This window comes from Ammospiza caudacuta, chromosome 14, assembly GCF_027887145.1.
Source record: "Ammospiza caudacuta isolate bAmmCau1 chromosome 14, bAmmCau1.pri, whole genome shotgun sequence".
NCBI lineage: Eukaryota > Metazoa > Chordata > Aves > Passeriformes > Passerellidae > Ammospiza > Ammospiza caudacuta.
In genome coordinates this window covers 4374040-4383813 of record NC_080606.1, presented here as the reverse complement: position 1 = coordinate 4383813, position 9774 = coordinate 4374040, and the positions used below count along the sequence as shown (strand labels likewise).

The following is a 9774-nucleotide window of genomic DNA, read 5'->3' as shown; positions in this document are numbered from 1 at the left end:
AGGCTTCCTGTGGCTTTTGAATTGAAATCTCCCACTTTCTGACTCACAGGGGCTGTTCCAGACTGCAGGAAGCAGAAAGTTAACCAGAGCAGTGTGAGGGTCAGACAGCATCAGCTGTTAGAAGCTGTGGTGCTGTGCTCCTCCTGACTCATTTCTCCAGAGACATTCCCTGGACTGCTCAAGGGAAGCCATCTACTATTTCAGAACAAGTTGGGTTTCCAAAAGCCTTCAAACTAGAACATTAGTTTTTGCAAACTTTCTCTATCTTTCTACCCATCAGAAAAATTGATGAAATCCAACTTCCTTGACACTCTCAAGGTGACTTCCAAGATCTCCTCTTCAGAGAGAAAACGAGCTCTGCCCTCCTTGCTGTTCACAGGGTAGGGGAGGTGCAGCAGCAGCTTGCTGTAAAACAGGACACAGGGGATGTCAGTGTCTCAGACCAGGTGAGCAGTTGAGAAATCATTGCAATTTACTCCTGCAATTCCTCAGTCAGTATGGCAGGGAATCTTATCCCAATAAATCTCCTTGTTGTGATGGGGTTCCTGCAACACTTCATGCACAGCAAAACTGGATATTGATAGAAATATTGAAATATTTTTATCACTTAAAAGCAGCCTGGCTTAGGAGCAGCCCCAGAACTACAGAGCTGGAAGCAGTTGCTTGGAGTCTTTTTACCCATCTATGGGAGAATAAAGTTTTTCAGTATGTAGAACTTGACATCTTGATTGTTTCCCTCATACTGAGACTTGCACTTATATTTGTGAAAGCAGCACTGGTTCAGGCTGTACCCAAGCAACCATCAGATTTATGGTGAACTTTTTATTTGCTAGGCTTGTGACTAGAGACAGCTGGGTACTGAGAAGATAATGGCAGATCTGAGTCACCAAAAAATAGAATTGCAAAAGGAAAAGGATGCTGAGGTTTTCCTACATCTGCAGCATTGCATTAAGCTCCTTCTTTTACTGCCCATAGGTTCAGCAAGTCATTAGCTGAACAATTATTTCTCCCAATTTTCCAGTTTCAAAACAAACATTCCCAAACCTTCTTCCACTCCTGTTGCATCCTTGGGTTAAAACCAAGCACAGGGTAACTGATTTTGCCTGGTTTTGGCAGAGAAAAAAGGCTTTTCTATAGTTAGTCTGCTGGGGACTTCTTTAGGCCTTAATCCATGGCCTGCTCCTGGAATTCATCTGCAGAAAGCTATTCTCATACAGATCTTCCCACACCCCATTCAGTGCAGCAAGTCAGCCCAGAGAGGATTAAGGTTTCTTATAAAAACAGCCTTTGTGAAGAAGGACTTTGAGCAAAACAGACATGGGAATTATCAGGAAATCTCAGGCAGAGGAATTACACACTGAGGGAGAGATGGAGGAAGACTGAGAAATCCAAGAGTGTATTATCAGTTATCTTTGTAGGCTTGAAACAGCCCTATTAAAAAAATCAAAGGAAAACTCTTTAGAAAACCTTGTAACATTTCCAGCTCTGCATTTTTGCTTGGGTATGTCCATAATTTGGCTTTCAGCTACTGAAAATTAATCTGCACTTTTTTACTACCTTCAGTCATACGCATTTGTACAAATTAGTGCTTTGGAATACTAGACTAAGTCTTTCAAGATCTTGGGCAGCTTTTTGCCAGGTGTTTTGAGCCCCTGATACTTGTTGTTTAAGTAGCCAAAATCTGTCCCAAAGCTTTTTACTGGACAGCATCACAGATTCAAAGCCAGCAGATTGTGCACCTATGGATGGACTATGAGTGGTTTTTCTGTATTTATTTTTCACAAGCAATTATTAATAGTACAATCTTTAGCTTTGCTTTCCACACAGACTGCAGTTAAAAGCTTGGCTAAACCCCATTTCAAACAGGATATTAATTGTACTTTTATCAGTTGTGCTGCACTTACTTTTTGGGAGTTCGAAGGTCAAGAACCTTGTCCTGGATGTCTAATGTGATGTCTGAGTACTTGGTCTCTGGCAGCTTGATTTTAATCTGAAACGATGGGCAGAGGTAAAGCTGTGATTACATATGTTGCCCTAAAAGCCATAAAAGAGCTCATTTTCATGAATATTTCAATGCTAGTATCAAAGAGCAACGTTTTGAGTAGGTAATTTGTATCAGAGCAAATCCGACAGTGATAATGACTGCTTTCAATAGCTTAGTGATGTGTATTGATATCCTATTCTCTTCCAGTTCCTGAGCTGCTAATGTGCTTGACAGGTGTTCAACACTCAGCAAAGCCTCGGGCTTTGTGCATTGCAGGGACAGTTTGCTTCTGCTAGAAAGATAACACAGCACTTCTACCTGTCCTGGAGCTCAGAAACCAGGGAGGCCTTTGATTATATAATGATGAGGCAGGATCTGATAGCTGGAACTTTAAAGGCTGTCAGTATTGTAGCATTTTGCTAGCCCACACAGCTTGTAAAAAATGCAGGAAGATGAAAAAAAAATCTCCTTCCCAGCTCCTCTCCTCTCCAAAAGTGCGTCCAAGATGAAACTTCATCTTAGAGCTACATTTTATTCTCTTTAAGTTTATATGGGGCATATGCATTTGCAAAGATTGCCTTGAGCACACTTGGTCCTTGAGGAGATACACAAGTTCCTCAGGTTAGCAAGTGTAAATGCCATCTCAAAATGCCTTGAGAACCACGAGATAGTGCTACAGGAGGTCAGTCAAAGGCAGCAGTGGAACTTGGTGTTTACATTCCGTCCCTCAGAAAGATGGGGAGGTGGGAAAGGCAGAGAGAGAGCACAGAGAAGGGACCAGAGCTCCAGGCTCAGCTCACCACTATATCTTCACAGCAGGCAGTGGAGGGATCTTTCCCAGTCATCCCAAAGAAGACATCCTCTGTTCCCACGTGCTGCTTGAAGGAAATCTCATACCTGCCAAAGAGAAGCCATTGCCTAGGAATTCTGGAGCAGGAGGCTGAAGGAGACTGTGATTCTCAGAGGACTCTAAATCCTCCTCACACTGCCTCTCCTCCTTTGCAGTCTCCCTTCAAGGCTCCAATCCATCTGCACTGGGTTTCTGTTCAGAGCCATGACTGGGACAGCTGGAAGACAGGTGAAAATCACTCACTCCACCTCCCAAAGCTCTCACTGTGCTGCCTCTGCTTCCCCAACCAGCCTTGGTACGATCAGGAAATGCTTCCTAATGCTTATCAGCAAGTCAAACAGCACAAACTCCTGGGAATGGATTTGAAAAGGGAGATGCCACAATTACATGTGTTCTGTTCTGTCCTTTAGCATATTCTCGCAGCCTGAGCATTGCACTCTTAAGCCAGACTGTAGCTTTGCATTCAGCTAGCATTTATTTTCTTTTTCTTCACATCTACAAAATGTGGAATCACGTATTCCCTTGCTCTTGGTAATTAATGAATGAGGAAAGGAAAACTGAATTTGTATTTATAACATATGCTACTCCTACTAAATTCAGCAAAATTACTGGGGTGGATCACTTGTCTAAGCTGTTTGAAAATCTTTCACATCTCCAGTGTGCATCTGCATATGTAATAATTCCTAAGTCAGTGACAAATGTGTCTAATAGCTCTGGATGCACCTCTGTGGCCATCTGTTTTCCTTTTAGCACTTTTTCTTTGCTTCATTTGATGAACTATTGTAAAGACTTATATTCTCTCTCTTCATCTGTGCAACAAGGGTCAGAAGTGCTTGAGGCTGGAGAAGCACTGCAGAGGGGAAGGGTCAAAGAACAGCACAAGAAAATCTCTGTGTCCACAATACAGACAGCGTGTTCTGTACCTGACAGTGACCATTTCAGGGACAACTGTGCATGAGGGTGAATTCCAAATTATTTTCAGAAAGGCTGAGTCCCTGCTCAGGTGGGTCTTAAGTCCTGTGTTTAATTGGGAAATTGAAAACCCCATTTTCAGAAAGGCTGAGTCTCTGCTCAGGTGGGTCTCAGGTCCCGTGTTTAGCTGGGAAATTGAAACCCTCATTTTTAGAAAGGTGGGTCTCAGGTCCTGTGTTTAACTGGGAAATTGGACTCCTCATGTCCTGACTTACATGCAGAAAAAAATGAAGATTCTGGTGCACAATGTGCAGCTTCATGGGCTACTGGCCATGTGCTCCAGCATTTAACACTTCAGGACATTGAAACAGTGATTGGAAATGCAAAATCTGCTTTATGGACTGACCCTCAGGGCTTTCTGACCTCTACAAACTCCAACTCACATGCCTAATTTCAAGAATGTTTTTGCTACTGTTTTTCTGTGAGCAAGGGAAAAGCCTCTGGTTTCAAGTTGTGCTTTGACAGGCTAAGATTGAGTGACAAGATTTAAGAGCTCAAAATTGCCTGCACACAGTTTTCCTTCTGCAGTGCTATTTGTCTCTAAAGAGCTTAAATCTTTGAAATGCAAATATACATTGGAGTACTTTATGAATTTATGAGTATGGAAAAATGGATGCAGCTCAGTTGCAGCAGGAAAAAGCAGGTATTTCACACAAATGGCATATTTTAAAGTTAATAAATCGTTTTTCTGACCTACTTCCCCTCCTAATCCCACTTTATACAAGTAACTGACACTGCACATAAACTTATGCTGGAAAATCCAACACTAAGTTTCTGTTCTGAGATCAGAAGATTTCAAGAGAGGGGTTAAAACCATTCTTCACATATTGCTTTAGATGCAACTCTGATATCTTTCTTCTTGCACGACACAATCTTTTCAGATGGCTGCAGATGCTGTTTAAGTCTCATTTCCATTAATGCCATGTGAAGCCCACACAGGCAGTCTCAGCTTTCTTACTCTGGTTTTTCTCTAGGGTCCCATGTGTCATCAAATTCAGATCCTTCTGGGACCTCCTCTGTATTCCAAATGGTTTTCTTGTTTTCAGATTTCACTTGAAAAGTACCTGTGAGTGAGGAGAAAAATCTCAGTGACACATTTTGAAATGTCTCTGTTCCTCAAGTGCTGCTGAAAGCTTAGAATATTTTTCAAGAATTAAAAAAAAAAAAAGAAAGAAAAGCCTTTTCTAAAGCCTGGAAAAGTATTTCTAGGCTTTAGAAAAATCTTTGCATTAAAAGCATTCTAGGTAATGATTACAGTCTTCTTCACCTTACTCTCTTATGAATGAGGATTTGCAGAGGGAGGATGTTTTCCTTTCACTTAAATCTTCTTTACCCAACCTTTATTTCCTGGAAATCCTCCTTTCTGGCATATAATATCTAGCACTTCAAAATCAGTAAAGTGTAGAGGGATGAAATACTAATCTTCCACAAGCCCCCTGACAGGAGATTTTCAGTGAGCAGAGTCATTCACTAGAGGATCACCTCCTCACACAGAAATCCAGCTCTTCCCATTAATTACTGGGCACAGCCCAGACAAGGTGCTGGATACACGTGAAAGTTTTTGGGCAGAACAGGATGATTTATGTCTGTCCTGCATAGAAAAACATTCTTTTAGTAAGCTGGTAAATGTGAAACTTGAAAGTTTTAGAGTAGAATCTCTGGTTATTGTTGGATAGCAATAAAAGCAAAAATAATCTATTTTATTTGCCACAGTTCCTTTCCTGCAAAACTCACCCTGGCCCTTGTTGGCCTTTCTTAGGGCTCAATAATATGACAACCTCAGCTCTAAAAAAACTTAACACTAACTTTGCCAAGTCTCCACCAAAACTGCCTTCCTGTCTTTCCTGAGTTCTTATATGGAGCTTTTGCTGCTCAGTTATGATCCCTGCAGCCCCTGACCAGGCTGTGCTCTGAACTGCTATCATTTCCACTGGAGGCTGCTCTGGCATTGCCCTTTCTGCTCCTCTTTGCATGTTTTAGAGTTAAACTTTCAGGAAAGGAATAATTTTATAGTGTAATTGTAAGGAATGTCATGCTATGCCCATCTCAAACATCACTGACCCTTCTTTTATAGCTGTTACAGCTTGCTGTAACTGAATTGTAAATTCAGCAGAATTTAAAATTTAAATTTTAAATTAAAATTAAAAAAAGGCTGAACTGTAGATGAGACTGAATGCCAAACCACACAAATGCTCCTCCTTACTGGTGGTCTCTTTTTTGACTGGTCCAACACTCCCAGGAGTCATGGCACCAACAGAACAGTGTGGCTGCAAAGAAAGGCAAGAGCATCTTAAATCAGTTTTTATAGAGCCAAGCTTGGTTACAACAATGATGTCAGTAAATACAACACATCATCTAAGGTCAAACAAACCCCTGATAGAACTGAAAACACATTATCCCACAGTTTCATGAGTGAACCACTGGAAATTCTCTTTTCTTCACTCTGACACAGCAGAAAGTGACCTTGACACACTGGGCTGAAGCAGGACTCACAGAAGCCCAGTCACACAGACAGATGTGCTTTGTGAGTTTTGGTTTCCATGGCATTTTGGCAAAATTTCCATGCTTTGCCTGCCATGAAAATATTACAGGAAACCAAGGGTGCTACATGAAAGCCCCATCACAGCACTTGGATTGCTTTTTACTGTAGAGATCATGAGACAAGAACATTTTCTTCTAATTATGAATCAATTTAGTGCTAATAGGCCAAAGTGAGGCATTTCTCTATATATGAAGATTCCTTGGTTCAATAAAAGTGCCTCATATGCACAGAGCATTAAATTAAATCAAAATAAAGATTTCAATTTACCCAGATTGACTCAGACTTAATTGACATCTCTTGTGGCAACTTTCCATTTCTGTCTCTGAAGTGTCATTCATTTTATTAATAAGATGTAAACAAATTCCTTTTAAAATCAGGATGTTTACTGCAGAGATGTACAGCAATAATGCAGGGTTTAAAATGCAGGCATTAAACAGCTGGAGGATAGTTGGGGTGTGAAGGATCACATCTGAAACCACTGAAATAAAACTTCAAGGGATTTGCACCCCTTTTATCCCAAATATCACTTGGATTGCCATTACTGGGGCTGGTCAGCTCTTTGTTGAGGAATGACTTGGAGGAACACTCAGGCATTTCCATTTTTGTTATCTGGTTTTTGGGTTTTCTTTTTTTGGTTATCTGTTTTTGTTTGTTTGTTTGTTTGGGGGTTTTTCTGTTTGTTTTAGGGATTTTTTGTTGATTTTTTGTTTTTCTTTTTGTTTTTTGGGGGTTTTTTTGTTTGTTTTTGTGGGTTTGTTGTGTGTTTGCTTGGTTTTTTGGTTTGGTTTTTTTTTTTTTTTTTGTTGTTGTTGTTGTTGTTGTTGTTGTTGTTGTTGTTATCCATGTCATAATATGACCTGTTAAAAATTCTGACTTGGCCAAGTTTGGAGCCTTCACAGAGGCCTTCTACATTGCTGCCACCTTTGGGGCTCCTGGGAATATTTCTTCCCAGCACACAGGCAGGCCTGGATAAAATCAGGTGTTGCATGTTGCAGGAATAATGCATGTTCTCCCAACACTGAGATTTTCATCTGCTCCTGAGAGGAATTGATACAGAAGAACACAATCAGATATTTCTCCAATTATTCATTCAGATTATGCACCTTAGAATGATTGTTCCCCTTTCCCTATTTTACAACCACCAAACACCAGTTGTACTTCAGTGATCAATTATCTCTGCAGCTCTTCAATGCCTGACATACACAATTAATACACTCAGTTGCCTCTGGATATTCTGGTCCTTACTCAGAAGCTGAGCAGCAAATTTTTCCCCTCATATCTGGTTGTAATTGCCTTCATCTCCAGCAGAGTTCAGGGAAAAGCAGGGGAAATCTGAAGTATCTAAAGCTCTTTCAAGTCCATGTTCTCTTTTCCTTCAGGCTGAAAAACTAAACCTCACTCACATGTGGTGCTCACAATGTCTCCTTGTTTTCCTGGGGCATTTTGCTCATTCTCAAGAGCTTGTTACTCTGAAAGGATCCTTGAGCTGTTTCACTCAGACCAAAACCTTCTAAGGTTTTCTGTCACAGACATATTTTATGAAAAATCCTTTCCTTAGGATTTTTCCTCCTGAGAAGCTGAGAAGCCTCAGGAACAAAATGTAAACAATGGTTATCTGCTGCTGTGGAATGCAACAGGTGGATCTGTGATTGGCTCATGTGGTTGTTTCTAATTAATGGCCAATCACAGTCTGGCTATCTCAGACTCTCTGGTCAGTCACAAGATTTTATTATAATTCTTTTCCATTCTTTTCAAGCCTTCTGATGAAATCCTTTTTTCTGTTCGTTTGTATAGTTTTAGTATGTAATTTTCTTTTAATATAATATATATCATAAAATTATAAATCAGCCTTCTGAAACATGGAGTCAATATTCTCATCTCTTCCCTCATCCTGGGACCCCTGTGAACACCACCACAGTTTTCATTGTGCTTTTACTCTGAAGAAAAAGAGATTTGCTTCTCCTTGATTAACAACATAAGGCTATGGCACAATATGTAAAAGAAGCAGCAATTCTCATGAAAGGCTCACCACATTATCATCATCATCATCCTCCTCTGGAGCATCACGTAGCAGTTTGGCAAGGCTCTGCAGGGAAGAGCCTGAGAACATGCTGTCCAAATCCATAGTCACTGCTCACCTGTGCAGGGAAAACAAGTGGCAGATGAAGCAGGAACCAAATGTGCTTGGAACAGCCTGCAAAGCACAATTTTGCTGCTGCGTGTTTGGGAAGGAAAAGTTTAGCCAAGTTCCTGTGTGTGTGATGACAAAACATGTAAAATGGAACATAAAATCAAAGAATATGGAACATAAAATCAAAAATATGCTGAGTGGGATGGGACCCATCAGGATTTCCTGGCCCTGTGCAGGACAGGCCGACCCCAGCACGTGCCTGGGTATCACCACATTTCCCTTCACAGAGAAAAGCAAGACACAATTCTTCCCAAGAATATTTCTGGGATTCACATTCTCTGAACCTCAGAGAAAGGGAAAACACAATTCTTATTTGCTGTGCCTGTGTTTGTGCCAAAGCAGAATGCAACAAGGAGATTGTTTACCCACAGTGATGGTGTTTTGTTTCCTTGGCCTGTCAGGGCCAGGTGTGTGTGTGTGTGTGTGTGTCGGGACTGCTGGGGGACAGGCACGAGATTCTGGGCAGCGTGTGCAGGGTTGAGTGCTTGGCAGATTCAGTTTAGATGTAATGTAACAGAGTGTAATATAATATAGAATAATATAGTATAATAAAGTAATTAATTACCCTTCTGATAAGATGGAATCAGATACATCATTCTCTCCCCTCATCAGGGGCAGAAAATAATAATAATACAATACCTGGGAGTGCCGTCCAAATGCTCTTCACACTCCGCCAGCCTCGGAAATGTGACCACTATGGGGGATCCTGTTCCCGTGCCCGACCACCTCTGGGGGAAGAATCATCCCAGACACCAACCTAAACCTCCCGAGGGAGCTCCAGCGGCTCCCTCGGCTCCCGGTGTCCCCTGTCCGGCACCCCGTGTCCCGCAACCCGGCCCGGTGTCCCTTGTCTCTCACTCCGCTCGGTCGCTCCCCCGTCCCTCACTCCGATCTCTCACTCCGCTCCGTCTCTCCCCCGTCCCTCGCACCGGTCTCTCCCCCGTCCCCCGCTCCGGTCTCTCCCCCGTCCCTCGCTCCGGTCTCTTCCCCCGTCCCTCGCTCCGGTCTCTTCCCCCGTCCCTCGCTCCGGTCTCTTCCCCCGTCCCTCGCTCCGGTCTCTCCCCCGTCCCTCACTCCGCTACCGCAGCCGCGTCCCTCATCCCCACAGCAACCCCGACACGCCCCGCCCCTCACTCCCTCATAGCCAATCGGAGCCGCCATCGCGCGAGTGGCGGCCGCGCCACCCAATGGGCGCGGAGGCGGGAAGGCGCGGGGGCGGGCGGGGCGGGGCGCGG

The 9774-nt window shown here is 42.7% G+C and overlaps 1 protein-coding gene across 1 annotated transcript; it reads right to left on the bottom strand.

Moving 5' to 3' along the window:
- Positions 1 to 269: 269 nt before the first annotated feature.
- DNAAF6 (dynein axonemal assembly factor 6) lies at positions 270 to 9412 on the bottom strand. Its single transcript, XM_058814292.1, has 7 exons — positions 9179 to 9412; positions 8378 to 8486; positions 6010 to 6073; positions 4765 to 4870; positions 2785 to 2881; positions 1905 to 1990; positions 270 to 405 (listed from the first exon to the last, which is right to left on the bottom strand). The coding sequence occupies exons 2-7, from the start codon at positions 8471 to 8473 to the stop codon at positions 270 to 272; spliced, it is 585 nt and encodes a 194-aa protein (XP_058670275.1). The 5' UTR covers positions 8474 to 8486; positions 9179 to 9412.
- Positions 9413 to 9774: the final 362 nt, after the last annotated feature.

Excerpts from the sequence above, each read along its gene's own strand:
- DNAAF6 (XM_058814292.1), bottom strand. The coding sequence starts at position 8,473 with ATGGATTTGGACAGCATGTTCTCAGGCTCTTCCCTGCAGAGCCTTGCC. Across the intron at positions 4,871-6,009 it reads AGTCAAAAAAGAGACCACCA|GTACTTTTCAAGTGAAATCT; the intron begins GTAAGGAGGAGC and ends CCTCACTCACAG. Across the intron at positions 2,882-4,764 it reads GACCCTAGAGAAAAACCAGA|GTATGAGATTTCCTTCAAGC; the intron begins GTAAGAAAGCTG and ends TCTCTTTGGCAG.